Source organism: Typopeltis vanoorti, chromosome 19 (assembly GCF_054136105.1).
Source record: "Typopeltis vanoorti isolate ZY-2024b chromosome 19, IOZ_Tvanoo_1.0, whole genome shotgun sequence".
NCBI classification, from domain to species: Eukaryota; Metazoa; Arthropoda; class Arachnida; order Uropygi; family Thelyphonidae; genus Typopeltis; species Typopeltis vanoorti.
Window position 1 is genome coordinate 69,593,116 of NC_143567.1, and position 21,206 is coordinate 69,614,321.

Below are 21,206 nucleotides of genomic sequence, written 5' to 3' on the forward strand. Positions count from 1 at the left end.
ATCAATTGCATGGATGAAATTTTGAGAAACCTTGAATAAATCTTTCTCTTGTCCAAATCTATTTCTGGAATTAATCTGGCCATTCCCTTATGACACCAAACTGTACAGCACAAAGCCTAGTGGTTATTTGCCAGTCATGGGCAACAATTTTCCCCTACATTTCCATTTGTCCATGCAGAAACTGACCTTTCAGAACATGGTTCATCCTCCAAGGATGCCCTCTTCTCTTTAAACATTGAAAACTGGTGGAACACCGGTGCACGGCTCAGACAGTCATCACCATAAACCTTTTTTAGGTATTGGTACATTTCTGTAGCAGTTTTTCCTGATTTACAATAAAATTTTATCACAGCTCTTTGCTCAATGATGCAACTTCTGACACGCTCCCTCTCACACTCTTACTAAAACACTTGCACCTGCAATTACATCGCACTCTAGCGGTCAAAACTATAAACATATTTGTTACTTTTATTCATTATGGGTTGTCCTCTAAAAAATCAGTCTCATTACTTAACAGGCACACTGGGTGTGTGTGTGTGTGTGTGTGTGTGTGTGTGTGTGTGTGTGTGTGTGTGTGTGTGTGTGTGTGTGTGTGTGTAAACTTAAAGACCATTTTAATATTGTTATAGGGACATACTTTAAAATAATGTTACTATACCAAAGTTTGTTCTAATGATGCTGATTAGCTATAGTACTTTCTAATAAACTTTTTTGTTAAAGTTTATCATAGTCTTTTATTTGTTTTTCTTTGTGCCTACTTCTATTATAGATGGAATAATGATGACGAAATATCAGCCTACTCAACTTGGACAGGCAGTTTTAGCTTCATCATTGTCACCTGACGAGAGTTTACGACTTTTTGATGAATTACAGCAAGCTCGTAAATGCTTTGTTTTGGAGAATGAACTACATATATTATATCAGGTAAGCACGGTGCACAGATTAGATGAATTCTAATGTTAATAGGAAAACTTTAATAATACATGGTTTGATTTGATATGATTTGATTTTTTTTTATGGCACAATGACATCAAAGGCCATACTGCACCAGGACATAGGTCACAGCAGTACATATGGTAATTGATTTGTAGGACAATCACAAACATCCATGCCTTTGGCAAGATTTGAACCTGTAGCCTCTTGGGTGTAGAACAGATACACTAATCACTTGGCTCATCATTCCGGAAATAATACATGGAAGGGTGAAGTATACTTCATTTGTTACTGAAAATCATATGCTCAAATGGAAGCACTTCAGGAAAGTGAAATTATTTTGTTTTTGTAGAGTATGGAATGATTTCAATTAATTAATATTCTGGAGCTAATTTTTCTGCTATATTATTAATGGTGAAGATATGGTCTATAGTGGATCTATGTGGCCTGAATTCTGCTTGGTTTTCCTCTATGATTTTTTCTGTAAGCACCTGTGTTCTCTTTTGTATAATTCAAATGAATAGTTTATAACTCTGACTTAAGAGTGTTATGGATCTGTAATTTTCACATATTCTTTTGTCTCCTTTTTTGTGAATTGGTATAATAATTCCTGTTTTCCAGTCAGTTGGAATTACTCCAGTATAAAGAATTTGATTAAATAAATTCATTAAGAAATTAATGGCTTCCTTGCCACCATATTTCCATAGTTCTATAGATATTTCATCTTTACCTGTTGCTTTTGAAAGTTTCATTTGGTTTATTGCATTTATAATTTCTGCTGAGGTTATGAGTGGTGCCTTTTCATATATCATCTTTTCTGTTATATTTTCCTCCTCCTGTTCTTTTTGAAATAATGTTTGATAGTAGTCCTTCCAAATTATTTTAATATTTTGTATTGACCCAGTTTCTAGATTGTTTTTATCTTTCATTGTTAATGGTTTATCTTTATAGATCTTAGTTAATTCTTTGATAATTTTGTATACCGTTTTATTATCATTTCTTTTATTAGTTTCTTTGCAGAGTTTTGCTTTTTCCTCCAACCAGTTATTTTTGGCAGATATGCACATTTTATCAATTTTGTTTTTAAGATTCTTATGATGTTGTTTATTTTCTTCTGTATTTTTTATATTTAATATATGCTTTGCTGTTCTTTTTCTTCTAAAGTATTTAGAATTTCAGGGGTTATCCATTCATGATTTGGTCTTGATGTTGTACCAAGTATGTTTATTGCAGTACTTATAACAATTTTTTTACCTTGATTCCATGTATTTTCTATATTGTCGTAGGATAATCTTCTAAACTCATTTCCTATTAGTGTCTGATATTATCTTGCATAGATTTCTCTTTCAGTTTTGACAGGTCCACTTTGTTGATAGGAGCTCGTGATATACGATACTTGAATTTTAGTTTAATTTTTGCTGCTAGCAGTTCATGGTCAGTGTCGAAGTCTGGAGTTTTTAAAGTTCTAACATTTTGCACTGATGATTTCCAATTGCATTTGATTAGAATGTAATCAATACAGTTCTGTGTTGTACCATCTGGTGAGGTCCATGTGTATTTGTAGGGAGGTCTATGGATAAAAAGGGTGTTACAGATAAATAGATTATTTGCTTTACAAAATTCTAAAATTCTTTCACTTCTTTCATTTCTGTTATCAACTCCGAATCTGCCCATAACATCCTCCTTGCTTGGGGTGAACTTCCCAATTTTGGCATTAAAATCTCCCATCACTATTAATATATCTTTCTTATTGGTCTTGTCTATTAGATCTTGCAACTTATCATAAAAGGTATCGATTTCTTCATCTTCATGTGATTGCATTTTGTAGACTATTATTCACTAAAATGGCGACTCCTTCTCTATGTATATTGTCCTCTCTACCAGAGTAGAATAGTTTTCCTGAATTTAGATTTATAACTCCTTTTCCTGTCCAATGGGTTTCAGCCAAACCTAAAATGTCCCATTTAATCCTAGCAAGTTCTTTTTCCATCAAATTTATTTTCCCAGGTTTTAACAGTGTCCTTATATTTAAGCGAAATTCTATTGACTGACCACATACTAAACTTCTCAATTGCTCCCTGTGATCTAGGATCAGTCGCATCGGTTTCCTCGGATGCAGTAACATTCTCTTGACACAGTGGAGACTCCTGATTCATAGGGTTGAATGGCAGAATAATGCAGCTAGCTTGCCACTCCTCTGCTGCATCCTTTGGTCCATGACTCCTTATTCTTTATTCGGAGCAACCCATTGGGGGGTTTCCCTCATCTGCTACCCAAGGGACGCTCTTGGTGGGAGTCAGGTCTCCCCCAGGCTGTTCAGATTACATAAGCGATATTGAGAATGATTTGAGGGGAATATCTAGTTGCTCATATTTTCTTGGTGATGTGGAAGTGGGAGAGAGGATTCAGAGATGAGTATCCAGAATGGCAACTGGATACTCTGGAGTGCTCCCTCTAAGAATAGAACTGAAGGTTTGTGGATTATACAGTTTGGCTGATGAAGTAGACAAGAGAGGATATGATAGAAACATATAAGTTACAAAATGGATTTTATAGATGGCCTTAAATAATCTGGTAGTTTGGGAAGAGGATAATAGTTATCAATTTATTATGATAAAATGTTAAGTTATGCACTTTGGAATGGGAAAAACTAGGCTCTGTATTACATAAATAGAACTCGACTGCAACAGAGAGAAAAATCAGAGGACATATTGCAAAAGTAAGCAAAATATCCAGAAAAGTCACTTGGATGTTAAGAAACATTAGATTTTGATACTACTATAATGTCTAGATTTTTGTGCACATATTTGATCACCTCATTTTCCTGGGGATGTGAAAGTGGGGGGGAGGATTCTGAGAGTATCCAGAATGGTGACTGGTTTCTGGAGTGCTCCCTCTAAGAATAAACTAAAGGTTTGTGGATCTCACACTTCTAGCTGATGAAGTAGAAAAGAGGAGATATGATATATGTGAGTTACTTAAAGGGAGATTTTACTCATATAACATATGTTCTAAAGAAATTTTCATATTGGAAAAACTTTTATTGGGATTATATTGATCAAGTGTATATAATAAACAACTAAGTTATACCAACTAGTTTCACCAACTAAGTCTGTTGGCATCATCAATACATAACTGATGTAAGGCACTAAAAAGTAAAAAACTGTTACAAACTAAAATCAGCTGATTCCAATTATATTAAACAAAGAACAGAGCGCGTACAATACATTCAGAGAGCGTGGATGATCTCACTTGTTGTTATTTAGGAATGTTCTATAGTTGGCACTATAATTCAGTTCTGGCGAGTTGAAGGATCTGATAAGGATCTTCCAGATCACGGGCAAGATTAGTCCTTGGTTCCTGTTAAGGTTTTGTGTACAGCGGGCAATTGTTGTGGCCTCCTTAAAAATTCGGGAGCAGAAGTCCTCCTCCATGTAAGGAATTGTGCTTCTATCCCACTCTATGGTATGGTTCGTTCTTGAGAAATGAAATGCTAACCCCGATTTTTCTTCTCTGTTATTATTGACGTCACCTATATGTTCTTTTTGCCTAATTTCAAGGCTCCTTGAAGTTTGGCCGATCTAATTCAAGCCGCACAAGCTTGGTATGTTATAAACTCCAGCATATTTGGAGAAAGGATGGCTATCTTTTGGAGATCTTAAGAATTGTCTAATCGTTTCTGTGGGTTTAAAGGCCACTCTTATTTTATGTGGTCTAAGGAGTCTAGCAATCTTATTGGAAACTGTCCCTAGGTATGGAATGACGATGGTAGAAATATAATGTACATCATCTTATTGTCTTTGTTGGGGTTCAGAGAAAAGTATCTTTTGGACGAGTCTTCGAGGAAATCCATTCATGGTAAGGTTGGTGGATATCGGGGATAGTTCTTCCTGGAGGTCTTGTTGATCTGTTGTAAGGAGAGAGAGGCACGGTTCTTCAACATGTGTACAATACTAAGTTTCTGAGAAATGTGGTGTGAGGAAGTGAAATGTAAATGTAAATATAAACAATATGAAAATGTAAATTTTCATATTGTTTATACTGTAAAACACTGTTATTCATAACAGTGTTTTGCAATGTAAACAATATCAGAAAAAATTGAGAACAAAGAAAACAGAGGACTTCAGCTGTCTTTTTCGGATGTACCTTGAACACAGAGATATGAATAGTTTTGTTGTGATCTTGTGTGTTAATTATGGAAAGGATAGAGGGACATGCAGTATTTTATATATTTTATAGATAGAATATTGCATTTGAAGTATATCAGTAAAGATAGCTAAAGTTCTTTGCTTATATAATGTCCATACCACTTTCAAATCATTCATTCAAACTATCAACCTTCATCCATTCTTCTAAGGATCAGCTTCATCTTCTTGCACATCCAAGAGTGTATTAAGTTCCATGTGACTCTATTGCACGGTGCTTGAGCATGGACTGCATGAGTGATGACAACAGAATGCTGTGTAGGGAAGGGTAGAGTGTGGTGCTAACTTCTCCCCCTGCATGTATCAGACATTACATGTGCTTGTATGACTTGGCTAGGAAGATGCAGCGATTACCGATAATAATATTTCAACCTACTTACATGTGCATGTTCCTATGAAGACGGTCATTTTTGTCATTAAACAGATATATAGGTATTCTTTTTTAATTATTAAGCTTGAGCTTCTTGTGTTATTTCATAAAATAATTTAATAAGTTAAAATAATTTTTTAGCAGCTATGGTATAGGAAGTACAAAAATTTATCAAATAGTTTTTTGCTCATGATATTGTTATAATTACATTTACAACATTGCTAATACTATAAAAATAAATGATTATTTAGTTATTAATTTTTTTACCTCAGCTTGCATTCAATGTCATCTCAAAAGAAAGCAGAACCAAGAAAAAGAAAAATTGTAGATGAAGGAAGAGTGTTCAACAAAAAAATGGACAAATGAGCACTTTTTTGCTGAGAAAAATAACAAGGCACTATGATTCATATGTTTGGAAATCATGTCAGTTTTCAAAGATTATAATTTGAAAAGACATTATATGCAAAGACATGCTGCCTAATTCAATATATATATCAGGGAATGTTTCGTAAAGGCAAAATAGAGGAAATGAAAGAAAGTGTGTTATCTCAACAAAGTTTTTTCAAGGAAGTTACAACTCAAACAGACTCTGTTATAAAAGCTAGTTTATGTGGTAGCAAGTCTGATTGCAAAAAATCAAAACCATTTACTGAGTGAGTTTATTAAGCAGTGTATAGATAGCGTCACAGATATAATTTGTCCTGATATAAAAAAAATGGATTTTTCTAAAATCTGATGTTTTTTTTTTTCCACTTGGTTAGACTATAAATTATATATTTAGTTTAATCCTTTATCCCAGTGTAAGCAAACAAAGTTTGCGCCTGAAGTATCTTCAGGACTAGGGCAACTCGTGGCAGAGGTGGACTAAGTTCTGCCATGAGTTCTGCCTTAGTATCCCATAATACAAAGCACACCTCCTTGTAGACATGTATAATGCTATGCATTATGGGAAGGGTCACTATCCAGACTTGTTTCGACCTTTATTGAGGTCTCTTCAGTGGGAGCCAGACCCAGAGGTGATACCAAGGTTGAAGCAATGCAAAACTCATATTTCCATATGCCAGTTGCCCAAAAGGTATCACACCTTCTTATTAAATTACTATGGATTAGAGAAAGATGTCAGAAGTTTTTTTTTTCCACTTGGTTAGACTATAAATTATATATTTAGTTTAATCCTTTATTTAAGTGTCAGCAAACAAAGTTTGCACCTGAAGTATCTTCAGGACTAGGGCAACTCGTGGCAAAGGTGGACTAAGTTTTGATCACTTTCCTTAGTATCCCATAATGCAAAGCACACCTCTTTGTGGACATGTGTGACCCTTCCAATAATGCATAGCATTATACATGTCCACAAGGAGGTGTGCTTTGCATTATTGAATACTAAGGAAAGTGATCAGAACTTAGTCCATCTTGCCACGAGTTGCCCTAGTCCTGAAGATACTTCAGGTGCAAACTTTATTTGCTTACATTTGGATAAAGGATTAAACTAAATATATAATTTATATTCTAAAATCAGTTTGTCTCACCAAACTATAGCTAGGCGAATTTAAGAAATAGGGAAATGTATCAAAAGAGATCTGAAGAGTAAAGCTGCCAATTTCAAATTTTATGCTTTGGTGTTAGATGAAAGTACTGATGCTACAGATACGGCTCAACTTGCCATTTTTATTAGAGGTATTGATAACAAATATTATTGAAGAAATAGCTTCTTTGGTGCCATTAAAATATACAACCAAATCTCTTGATTTGTATGAAGCAGTAAAAATTACATTGAAGTGATTTTCATTAACCTTTGTCACTATATCTGGTATAGCTACTGTTGGTGGTCTGTCAAAAAACAAGAAATAGGAAAAACAAGATAAAGAAGTAAATAGAAGAATCATACAAGGAAATAAAGAATTTTGTCTGTAAAGATTATCTGTTAGGAGATTTGTCTATATCTATTTAAAAAGGAAGTTAATGTGTGCATTATTCCAGTGTTTATTTATGGAAGTGAAATGTGGGCATTGACTAAAAAAACAGGTGTGTGTGTGTGTGTGTGTGTGTGTGTGTGTGTGTGTGTGTGTGTGTGTGTGTGTGTGTGTGTGTGGTCCAAAGAACCTTGGAGAGAAGAATACTTTACATAACAATATGGAATATAATTAGAGAGATGACTAAGTAAATATATTGTGAAGTATTATACGTGGAAATAGTTTAGCCGTATTAGCAGATTAAGAGGTGAAAGATGGGAAAAATTAAACACTGAGTAAATACCAAGTCCACATGAGATAGTGGACATTAGGTACAGCAGGAACTGGAATAGCCAGCAGTGGATGGAAGGAGGCTAACGAAGACATTCTTCTGTTGGTAACTCATACCTTAACCTCTAAATTCTTAATTATGAAATGCCCTTCACCTAGTCATTCTCAGTCTTGTGTTCTTTGGCATTATCATGATACCAAATGAATGTTAAATGAATGCAGAGGAAGCTTGGAAATCAGCCTCCTTGAGAGCTCTATATATTTGCCATTTGGTGTGATTGATTGCTTTGCTACTGTCTTTGTTTTCAGTAGGTGTATCCTTGTTTTATTGACCTCAGCTTCTCATTTATAGTGCATTTTATTTTGACTATTATAGGGAAATAATTTGTTATGTGGTATTCAGATACTCTAACTTTGTTACATGTGCTATTCATTGTTCAGTACTTGAACCATCATCTCCAACTTTCCTAGTTGGAAAAAAGGAAAAAAGCCCAGATCACACAATGTTAGATATTTTATTAATTTCTCTAGTATTTTTAAGTAGGTTTATGTTTACATCTAGATTATTACCACCCTCCTATCAACAGTTTTCATCCAAATTAGTCTGTTACTTGTCATATCTGATATTTCAATCTTCTAGAGTGCTTCTGATTGAATCAGTCCACCTAGATCTTGGTCTTCTTATGGGTCTTCTTCCTGACATCTTAGCATTCACCTGATTTGTTAACCTTTCATCTCCCATTCTGTTTAAGTGACCATACATTCTAGATTACATCTGAAATTACATCTAAAAGATTGTTAGCATCAATGACAGAATCAATGATTCTGTCATTGATGCCATCTGTTCACTCTTCTAATTGTTCTCAGTACTATCATATCTATGGTCTCTAGTCTTTGATCAAATGCTTTATTTCTAGTCAACTCTCAGATCCATAACTTAAAACTGGATTGACTCTATCTTGTACACTGCTGGTCTGGCTAATTTCTCTCTTATTTCATATCCCCACTATTTCATATTTAATTTATTTGCCATATTTCACTAAAAACTGTGCCTAAATAGCTGAAATATTTCCCTTGGTCTATAGATTCTCCATTGAAAATGCAGCTTAAGTTTTCTGTTCCCTTTGCCTATTTTCATAGTTTTGTTGCTGATTTCATGCCAAATTTGTTGTTCAACTTTAAAGATTCTGAAGACCTGCACAGAACATATGTAGGAGTACAACATCATATTCATAAAGGCGGGAGCCAAGATTGATGCCTCCAATTCTAATATCAGGTTTAGTACTACTTTCTTTTATAATGCAATCTACATAGATGATGAGAATAAGAGTGAAGAGTGGGCAACTTTATATTACATCTGATCATCTTCCTGTATTTCCTTTAATTCTAACTGTCAACTTATAACTTAAATATAGACTATGTGTAATATTGCTCTATAAATGTTCTATTTACCCATCCCATATAATGGTTGCTTTTGAAAACATTTTATATGGGAACCTTGTATGCCTTTTCCCGATCTACAAAACTTAAATAGAAATCTTTGTTCCATTCCAATGGATTTCTCAACTTTGTCGTAAAGGGAAAATCTGATCTTGACAACCTCTATTTGGTCTGAGCCTAGCTTGTTCTTCTCCTGGTTTCTCTTTCATGGTTTTCTTAGCCTCTGTGCAATCATGCTTGTATTAATCTTACCTGGAACATTTAGTAGAAAAATTTCTCTGTATTTTTGCATTTAGTTTTAATTATATTTCCTTTTTATAGATAGGAACTATGAGAACTCTACTCCAATCATCTGGAAATTGACCTTCCCATCAGACCTTCAGAATTATGCATATTTGTGCATTTTTGGTTGAAGATCATTTACTGCAGCTGAATTCCACATTTCAGAGTTAACATAGTTTTTACTACCTCAATATTGATATCTATTCCTGTTTGCATTCCTCTTAAATATTTTCTAATGCTGTTCTGTCGCTCTTTGTTTCATTTAAATCTTTTGAAGTAACTACTCAAGACATCTAGAATATCTTTTCTCGTGGAAAGGTTTAGACGTTGGTTATGCATTTTCAATGTATGCATATAATAATCTAACTCAGTATAACTTAAGTATGAATATGTGCAAATACCTATATTTACACAATAAGGATGTAAAAAAAAAACTTTATTTTAAATTTTTTTATTATAATAAACTTTAAAATTTATTTCAATATGCAAAAAAGTTTAAAAAGAATGAGTTCGGCAACTTTTACATGTAAACTGTACACTCAACCATACGATGATAGATTCATCATTCAAGATCTCACACCACCATCCTGATGTTCATGATCCGTATTCTTACTGAAGTCTTTCCTTGACTTTTGTTTACTCCTTTTACATGTGGCTTAGCTCTCTTAAATTTTTTTCAGTATTCTCTTAGGATATCTACCAACTTATTTGCTAGGAACTTTCAGTATGCTTTCTTTTTTTTCCAGTACTGCCTCTTCAACTTCTTATGCCAATCATTTCCATCCTTGTAGACAACTTCACCACGTCTCCTTACCCAAACCAATCGATGTTTCCTTCAGAGTTTGCCACTGAGTTCTCCAAGGTTTGGTTCTTGTTTCCAAACTGTTTAATTTTTTTCTTGAATAATGCTTGTATGGTTGAGTCTACAGTTTACATGTAAAAGCTCAACTAATTCTTTTTAAAACTTTTTTGCATATTGAAATAAATTTTAAAGGGATGCTTAAGGGCCAAAGCTGTATAACTGAGAGGAGACCTCCACATAGCCTTTAAAGGAATGCGGAGAGCCGACCAGGGCTTCTGACCTAATGTCCAATCCTCACCTTCTCGTGGTGCGCCCTGTTGGGTATCTACTTGGATACTGAACGAATGAGGATGGGCTGGCAATCTGGGATTTAGCCGACCAAATTGTATTTTTATTGGTTAAACCAAAATAAAAAATGATGGTACAACATGACAAAATTTCATGCCGGCTGGGGCGTCGCCCGGTTAAACAAGGCCCCCGTTGTTTTTGCCAGGGAACCAGGGCGAACAGCGATAAGTCAGCTACTGGAACAAATCTGAAAATCAATCCCAACTCAACATCACCAGAGTTAAAGATCGGTACTATCAACGTAAGAAGCCTGAATGGCAAAGAAATGGAGCTAGCTGAGGAATTAGATAAGTACCAGATCGACATAATAGGGGTGACTGAAACAAAAAAGACCAAAACTGGTGAGATCTTTCTCAGCAATAAATACAAAATGTTATATTCAGGCAATGACAATCAAGGAAAAGAAGGAGTAGCCATAGTATTCAACACAAAATACGAGGCTAATCTTCTTGAATGGCAGTCAGTCTCAAGTAGAGTAATGTGGGCAAATATGAGAATGGGGAACTGGACAATGAGACTTATTTGTGCCTATGGTCCCACAAAAGGTTCTACTAAGGTAGGAGTGGAGGAATTTTTTGAGGCTTTAGAAAAAGCAACTGACACAATGAAAAAGGAAAAGTTGGTCCTTGTTGGGGATCTAAATAGCAGAGTAGGAAATGATTGTGAGACATACAAAAATATTTTGAGAAAATTTGGAGAAAAGAGCAAAGCTAATAATAATGGCAAATATCTGTTGGATTTCTGCTCAGGACATGGACTGGTTATTACTAACACCATGTTCCAACATAAAAATGCGCACAAATTCACATGGAGAGAAGAGGCAAGGAATAAGAAAAGTCTCATTGAGTATGTTATTGTTGATAGTGATGTTTTCTCCCTGGTGCAGGACACCAGAGTGTACAGATTATTTGAAATTGGAAGTGATCGCTATTTAGTCTTGAGCAGGATAAAATTGAATTTCATATTGAAAAGAATAACATGTAAGAAAGTTTTAAAGTGAATAAAAGTTGAGCAGCTCTCAGATGTGAACTGTAGACTAAAATACACAAAGATTATTGAAGAAAAAATGAAAGAGTTTGAGAACAGGAATCAAACCTTGGAGATTGTGGCAAACTCTGAAGAAAACATTGATTGATTCTGCCAGAGAGGCATGTGGTGAGGTTGTGTGCAAGGATAAAAAAATCAGAACTCCCTGGTGGACACAGGAAGTTAAACAGGCAGTGAAGGAAAAGAAGAAAGCATATCAAAAGTTCCTGGCAAATAAGTCAGCTTGTGCTCTTAGAGAATATAGAGACAAATGCAAGAATGCTAAACGCTGTGTAAAACTAGCTAAACAAAAGTCATGGGAGAACTTTGGCAAGAATATAGAAAATAAATATCAAGAAGGTGGCAAAATATTCTGGAGGTTGTCGAAGAAGCTTAAGAATGGAGGAAAGAGTGTTGTAAAAGGAGTTAGAGATGATAAAGGTGACATGAAAACTGCAGAAAAAGATATCCCTGAAGTATGGAGTAATTACTTTGAAAAATTGCTAAATGAAACAAGCAGTGATGACAGCACAGTGGTAAAAAACACTGACCAGGCATGCAGTCAGGAATACATATCCATACTTGAAGTAGAAAAAGCCATCAAAGGCTTGTAATGTGGAAAGGCAGCAGGAGTAGATGATATTCAACCAGAAATGCTGAAGTATTGTGGTATAAGAGTCTTACAGTGGCTGCACTGCATAGTTCAGAAAGCCTGGACAGAGGGACGAATTCCCGATGATTGGAGTAGAGCTCTCATAGTACCCATATATAAAAAGGGAAATAAAACTGAATGTGAGAATTACAGAGTTATTTCCCTACTGAGTGTTCCTGGCAAGATCTATGCAAGTATACTTGAGAAACGGTTGAGAAGAATTGTGGAAGAAAAGATTGGTGAAGAACAAGCTGGATTCAGGCCAAACAGAGGCTGTCAGGATCAGATCTTCACTTTACGACAAATAGTCGAGAAAGCATGGGAATATAATAAAGATCTGTATTTAAGTTTTGTCGATTTGGAAAAGGCATATGATAAGGTGCCAAGAGAGAAGCTATTCAATATGCTGCAGTTGTATGGTGTCAATGAGGCATTATATGAAGCAATACTTAGTCTTTATTTGAGTTGTAAGTCAGCAGTTAGAATTGAAGGAAGTACAGGAAGATGGTTTAATGTTAAATCTGGTGTGAGACAAGGATGTACGTTATCCCCCTCTGTTATTCATTATCTATATGGATCACATTATGAAGGAAAGTGGTATTAAACATGATATCAGAATTGGAGATGTTAATGTCAGCTCTTTGCTTTATGCAGATGATGTTATACTTCTAAATAAATCTGCTACAAGTCTGCAAGATTCTCTGACTAAATTGAATAGTTATTGTAATAGATATGGTATGAAGGTCAGCAATACGAAGACAAAGACAATGAAAATAGGCAGAATCATTGAAAATGTCAACTGTCTTGTGAATGGAGAACCTGTGGAACAAGTAAAACATTTCAGCTACTTAGGCACGATTTTTACTGAAGATGGTAAATTAAATATAGAAATAGACAACAGAATCAGCAAAGCTGGTATGGTGGGAAGTCAATTGAATAAATTCATATGGAATAAGAGAGAAATTAGTCGGAACACTAAATTAGCTGTATACAAGACAGTATTCAAACCAGTTTTAACTTATGGATCTGAGAGCTAGGTCAGAAGTAAAACACTTGACCAAAGACTAGAGACTGCAGATATGAGAGTCCTGAGAAATATTATAGGCGTGAACAGATGGGATCAATGGCAATATCATATTAAAAACGAGGATATTAGGAAAGAACTTGATATTGTCAGCATCCAGGAATGTGTTAGCAGAGCTAATCTCAGGTGTTATGGTCACCTAAACAGAATGGGCGAGGAAAGATTAGCAAAACAAGTGTTCTCTGCCAGATTGGCAGCAAAACGACCCAGAGGAAGACCAAGATATAGGTGGATTGATACGGTACAAAGTGCCTTAGACGATAGAAATATAATATCTGATAATGTTGGAGTCTTGACAAGTAACAGACTGATTTGGAGGAAAATTGTAGATAGGAAGTTAGTAATGATATAATTTTTTCATGTAGTACTATCATATCCTGTACACCTCTTGTGGGTACAAGGCAGGAATTTGATGATGATGATGATGATGATAAATTTTAAAGTTTATTATAATAAAAAAATTTTAAATAAAGTATTTTTTTTACATCCTTATTGTGTAAATATAGGCATTTGCATTCATACTTAAGTTTTACTGAGTTAGATTATGATATGCATACATTGAAAAAATTAAAACACCACTCAATTTTTATATACTGTTCAGTTTAAAAAAATTGTGAGGTACCCAGGAAATAGCAAACATTATTATTATTATTTCGAGCAACTCCAAGGAGTCGACAAACTCATCGAGGGAGGTCCTAACACCATGTCAAGAACAACTATTCGACATTCACACAGTATCTATCATACCTCGCCTTGAACTCATTCACAGTCATAGCACCCAGAACAGACTCTGGCAGCCTATTCCACTCAGTCACCACTCTCCAAGTAAAAAAGCTCTAACACCCCTGCTAACCACATTCTTGCCCAGCTTCCATGTACGGCCCCTAGTCCTCCCACCACCAGTCCTATTCTCAAAAATATCTTCTGAATTAATCTTATAGAAACCCTTCAGTAATTTGACAACCAATTTTTGCAACCCACAAATCTTCAACCTGTTCTCATAAGGTTCATTCCATAGACCTGCTATCATCTTGGTCACTCGTCTCTAGATCCTCTCCACCTCCTCCCCATCAAGAAGAAACCCGGCGCCCATATCTGGGCACAGTAGTCTAGATGGGGTCTTGTAAAGGCTCCATACAGAGGAACAATAACTTGTTTGTCTCTGCTTGTTAAAGTATTTTTCAGCAACCAAGTGATTTGATGAGTTGATTTAGCCACTTTTGCAAAGTGCCCACTAAACTTCGACTCCCTATCCACCTACACTCCCAAATCCCTGGCCTCATCAATCTCCTGGAGTACAGTTCCACCAATGTGATATACTGCTGCTAATCTTTTCACCCCAAAATGCATAACCTTACACTTTGCCACATTAAATTGACATCCATTTTTCTTAGCCCAGTCCTCCAAACTATCCAATCATTTTGCAAAATTTTGACATCCTGTGCACTCACTATTGCTCTACCCAACTTTGCATCATCAGCAAACAAGTGAACACTTCCTCTCAGATCGTTTCCTGTATCGTTAATGAACAAATTGAAAATTGTGGTCCAAGAACAGAACCCTGCGGCACGCCACTAGTCACAGGCCATCTTTTGGACTCTACTCCTGAATAAACCACTCTCTGATATCTCTCCATCAGCCATCCTCCTATCCATCTCACCAACCCTATATCCATCCCCATATGCTGCAGTTTACTGATTAGGGTTCCATGTGGTATCCTGTCAAAGGCCTTAGCAAGGTCCAGTAGAATCACTGTAAACTCATTACCCTTACCCGGTTCAGCTGTCGCTGTGTTATAAAACGTGAGCAAGTTACTAGGCATGATCTACCCTTCATAAAACCATGTTACTTATTATATTTTTGCGATTCACAATGGGTAAATTTTCTTGATTGATAAATACTAGATTTTTAGCTCATATACAAATGTTTATTTATACTAGATGTATTATGATACATGTTTTGCTGTATATCTTCTGCATGTTTAATATATATAGTTAACAGCATCATCAGAAGGTAGCTTAACATAAATAAAAAAGTAGCAAAAAAATGAATGATTTCCAACAGCAGTTAATATTTGTAAGTTAAAAAGACTGGAATGATCCCCCTTATCTCATATATCATAATCATATCAGGCCTTGCATCAGTATGCTTCGTCATGACCAGAAGCTCATCCACATTTGTTTTATGCTTCTAGTGTTGGTATATACGAGAGGGTAACCTCATAGAGATTAGAATCAGTTTCAGATTTTTGGTTCTTTAAGTCCTTCATATTTTCTAAATATCTTATTGAAATTCCTTCTGTGTCCTCCTCCATTTTTCATCATTCCAGTCTTTTCAGCTCAGATATTAACTGCTGTTGGAAATTGTTTAATTTTTTGTCGTTCTTTATTTATGTTAAGCTAGCTCCCAATCATGCTGTTAGCCATATAGACAGTGAAACATATAGAGGAAATACACACAGTCTTGCTATAAATACTGTTACCACTTCTGCACACCACTGTGCTGCCCTCAGAATTGTGCAAGGCCAATTCCGTTAGTGGTGCGGTGTGCAGCCAATATTCACATGTTTATCAGTGTCTAGCTGTAGGGGTTAATATGCAGTGGGGAGTTTATGAAAACTGTGTAGCAGTAATAGCACTTCACAAGGTCAGAATGTAGCCACTTGTGATTTTCAACACAGTAAATACACTTGAGATCAGTAGGATGTTTGTGTATTGGACTATTAACTGTTATAATGATAAAGGAGACATATCTGACCAAAGAACAAGCTGTGTTAGGATGCAACAGCTTATGAGAGCTGTGAAGGCACACCTCCATCATAATCCTGTGAGAACACAGAAAGTGATGTCACAAGAGATGAATGTTTTACAGAGAACAATGTCACATTCACTGACATAACATAAACATAAACCTGAGGATGATAGCATATTATCGTTCTACTGGACACTTCCTAACACCACAACTTATGTGGCATAGAGTGATAAAAAAAGACACTTCTCCAGCATTATGCAAACAACAGCCATATCCGCTTTACAGCTGGGAAGATTTTCACCATTGAAGAGCATTTAACCTGCAAAACAATCAAGTATATGCTTGGAATGGGCACATGCCATAGCACCCAGGATTCAGAGAGGTTATCATCCTGGTTTGGTGAGAGTGCGGTGATATATCAGAGGAAATCCAAGTTGCATTTCTGCTAGAAAGGTGTCAAAACCTCCACCAAAGTGTATCAAGACTCTGTTGAAACCTGTGTTAGCCCCCCCCCCCCCCCCCCCCCAAAAAAAAAAACATCTTGCTTCACAGTAGACAGTGGACCGTCCAACACAACTCAGCCCCTGCACACAAGGCGATGACCACACAGTAGTTGGAGACAAATGTACCCAACCACATATCATCACTTGATTGACCATCTGGAAGTCCCAGTTTGAATCCATTGGGGTTTAAAATTGTAGTCAGAGCTTGAGAGAGTAGTGTGCAAGAAACGGCACCCCAGCATCACCAGTCTGAAGGTGGATTTGGAGCATGCTGTGGCAGCTTTTCCATTGTATGTTGTGCGTGCTTTCAATCAGTATGTGGCCTCACAGACTTCAAGCATATGTGAAGGCAAAAGGAGGACATTTCGAACATTGAGGGCTGCTTATATGCATGTTATACATGTGGTGTGTATGTGTTGAAAGCTATAAATGATTTACTGATAGATGAAAGTTTTATGTGCTGTTCAAGTTGTAATAACAGTATTTATGGCTAGAGACTAGGTAATATAAGTAAACATTTGTATACAAGTTAAAAATCTGGTATCTATCAATCAATCAAACATTCATATTTTTCCTCTTTGACCTTTATCTCATACAGCACAATCATATCAGGCCTTGCATCAGTATGCTTCATCATGAGAAGCTCATCCATATTTGTTTTAGTCTTCTGGTGTTGGCATATAATAGAAGTTAGAATTAATTTCGTTTTTTGTTCTTTAAGTCCTTGAGATCTTCTAAATATCTCATTGAAATGTCTTCTGTGTCCTCCTTCATTAGGAACTAATAAACAAGCTTAGGTGTTAGATATTTTTAGAAAATTAAAGATGAACACTTAAACTTATGTCAAATAAATTTATTAGCAGTAAAATTTTTATCTAGGTATGATAGGCATCTGCAGTTCAGTAACAACAATGAACATGAAATGAAATTTCATTAAAAGAACCAGTTTCATAAAGCACTATTACAGCATCAATAGGACAACAGATGGTCAATAAATTTCCATTCATAACTTATTTTAATGGTATTACTATACCAAACAAACTAAATTATAAAAAGATGTTTATTAACTGACTTGTATTTAGCTAGATTTCAAACCAGCATTTTCAGAGCAAAACAATATGTTTCAGTTTACCTGCAGCAGTGATTAAGTGAAACAGTTCAAATTGTAACCGGCTTTGTATCTTTTATCCCTTACAATTTGAATTGCTTCACTTGTTGTCATAAGTAAATTATTATTATTATTACATAACACTTCCAGGGAGTCCAACGACTCATCAAGGGAAGGTACTTACTCTACAACTCTCCATCTCCACCAACCGCAACTACCTTCATCATCTACACTAATGCTATCTACCGCCGACCACCACTACTAGTATTTTCACAGACAAACATCCATGCCCATGGCAGGATTCGAACCTGCAGCCTTTTGGCTGGAGAGTGGATATGCTAACTACTCGGCCAACCAGGTCAGCAAACTAACATGTTTGCTCTGAAGATGCTGGTTTGAAATCCAGTGAAATATAAGCCAGTTAATAAACATCTTTTTTTATAATTTAGTTTGTTTAGTGTTGTAATACTGTTAACATAAGTTATGAATAAAGTCCAATGCCTAAGCTTGTCTTTTAGATTTATGTCCTCCATGGAATAGGTATCGTATACAAAGCGTAACATATTGATAAGTTGAAACTGAAATTGGCCAGACAACTGAACAGGTTAACCTTCCTCAAATGATGCCACGATAAGGATATAATTTCTACTTCTCTGAAATTTAAAAAAAAAAAAAAAAGTTTCATTTTGCTAAAGCACATTGTGTTTACTGATGGACAAATTTTGTACTCCTATCCTTTCTTTTAGGCTTACACGGTGATCCGAATGCATTTTTGGAAATTATGGAGACAACTACCGTGTTTGAATAAAAACTTTAGTTTATTATTACTAAAATTTTACAATTCGACGTTTCGACCTTTATGTCAAGGTCATCTTCTGGAGCGTACAAATATACACAAGAAACAAGCTATACTACAATCATACTGGTTCGTTAAAGACACTGACTAACCGCTACCACAATTGTTGGCCTGACCTCTGGTGAAAAAAAAAAAAAAATTAAAAAATTAAAAAAAAAAAAAACAATTTTGTACTCCTATGGAACAAATTCCTGCTACTCACATAGCGCTTATCAAGTTAAACAGCTATAACAGCTCTACGTGAAGACTTATTTAATATATTAAATCCTCAAATGTGAATCACCTTTATCACAAGTTTCAGCCAAAAATGAATTCACAAAAGTTAAATGCAGGCACTTGAAGAAATTTGAAATCTTGCAACAGTGCTAATGTACTATACTCCAAATGTACCTTCAACGAGATTGTGTGGTCATAAATATATTGTCACAGGCACTTGCAGAAGATACTATGGCCACATTCATTCGAAGTCATAACTTCACAATTGCACCTAAACAAGTTCCAAAATTAGAAATTATGATGAATATAAAACAGGGTATCTACAATCTTCCACCCTCAATAGCCAGTAATGTATGTTTAGATATAGCAAGCATTCTAAACAGTCTAAAACCTCCTAAAATGCATAATGAAATAGTTGCTTTATAAAAGTTATATGAGAATAAAAATACTGTGATTACTAAAGCTGATAAGGGTAATACTACACTTATCATGAATCAAGAGGATTACAACAAAAATATAGGATCTCCTAGGTGACAGTTCTCTACTTACTAAATTGCAGATCGAGATCCCACTTTGTCTGAAAAGAAAAAAGTTCATAAGTTATTGAAAAAAATTCCTTTTGGGCCTATTGGCCCAAAGAAATCATCAACAAAATAAAATCTGTTCTAGTGAAACCACCCCGTTTTTATGGGGTATCTAAAATCTACAAATCTAATATTTTGCTATGTTTTATAGTCGATAGTGTAGGTAGGCCTACTTATAAATTTGCTCAACAATTAGCTAAATTGCTTGCCTTTATTACTGGTAACTTCTCTACTTTTATAAAAAATTCTGTAGTTCATTTCCAATCAATGGTTAGTTTCTATGTCACTTCCTTATTTACTAATGTACCACTAATAGACACTCTTGATTTAATGAAGTCTAATCCCCCCCCCCAATATTATTATTATTATTATTATTATTATTACGGGCAACTCCAGGGAGTCATTAGACTCATCGAGGGAGGCCCCAAATCATTTTCATCACAACTATTCGACATTCATACAGTATCTATCATACCTCGCCTTAAACTCATTCACTGTCACAGCATCCACCACAGACTCAGGGAGCGCATTCCACTCATTCACTACTCTAAAAGTAAAGAACCCAGCTCTAACACCTTTACTAACCACACTTTTGCCCAGTTTCCATGGATGTCCCCTAGTCCTCCCACAACCAGCCCTGTTCTCAAAAATATCTTCTGAATTAATTTTATAGAAACCCTTCAGTAATTTGAATGTCTCAATCATATCTCCCCTCCTCCGCCTATCAACCAATTTTTGCAACCCACAAATCCTCAACCTGTTCTCATACGGTTCATTCCCCAGACCTGCTATCATCTTGGTCACTCGCCTCTGGATCCTCTCCACCTCCTCCCCATCAAGAAGAAACCTAGGTGACCAAATCTGAGCACAGTAGTCGAGATGAGGTCTTATCAAGGCTCGATACAGAGGAACAATAACCTGCTTGTCTCTGCTTGTCAACGTATTCTTCAGCAACCAAGTGATTTGATGAGCTGTTTTGGTCACTTTTGCAATGTGTCCCCTAAATTTCAATTCCTTATCCACCAACACTCCTAAATCTCGTGCCTCATCAATTTCCTGGAGCAGGGTTCCACCAATGCAGTAAACTGCCGCCAATCTTTTCACCCCAAAATGCATAACCTTACATTTTGCCACATTAAATTGACATCCATTCTCCCTAGCCCAGACCTCCAATCTATCCAAATCATCCTGCAAAATTTTGACGTCATCTGCATTCACTATTGCCCTACCCAACTTCGCATCATCCGCAAACAAATGAACTGTTCCTCTCAGATCCTTTCCTATATCATTTATGAACAAATTAAACAACAGTGGTCCAAGAACAGATCCTTGTGGTACACCACTAGTCACAGGCCGTCTTGTGGACTCTACTCCTGAGTAAACCACTCTCTGATATCTCTCCGTCAACCACCCTCCTATCCATCTCACCAACCCTATGTCCATTCCCATATGCTGCAATTTACTGATTAGAATTCCATGTGGTATCCTGTCAAAGGCCTTAGCAAGGTCCAGCAGAATCACTGTAAACCCATTACCCTTATCCAGTTCAGCCGTCACTGTGTTATAATACGTGAGCAAGTTACTGAGGCATGACCTACCCTTCACAAAACCATGCTGTCCCCGATACAGTATCCCATTTTCTTCTATCCAATCTTGTATTTTCCTCTTGACTATTTTCTCTAAGACCTTGATAATGATTCCTGTTATGCTGATTGGCCGGTAATTTTCAACAGCAGCCTTGGAACCACCTTTGTGCAGTGGAACTATTTTCCCCTCTTTCCACCCCCTTGGGACTGACCCAGTCCT

General features: G+C 35.9%; 1 protein-coding gene across 1 annotated transcript in view; it reads left to right on the forward strand.

The window, feature by feature from the left end:
• Window positions 1–21,206, forward strand: part of PolQ (DNA polymerase theta) — a 379,759-nt gene that overhangs the window by 218,742 nt on the left and 139,811 nt on the right. The window contains exon 13 of the mRNA XM_090409009.1: window positions 770–924. Coding sequence (XP_090265135.1) covers window positions 770–924 — 155 coding nt within the window. The remainder of the gene's footprint in view (window positions 1–769; window positions 925–21,206) is intronic.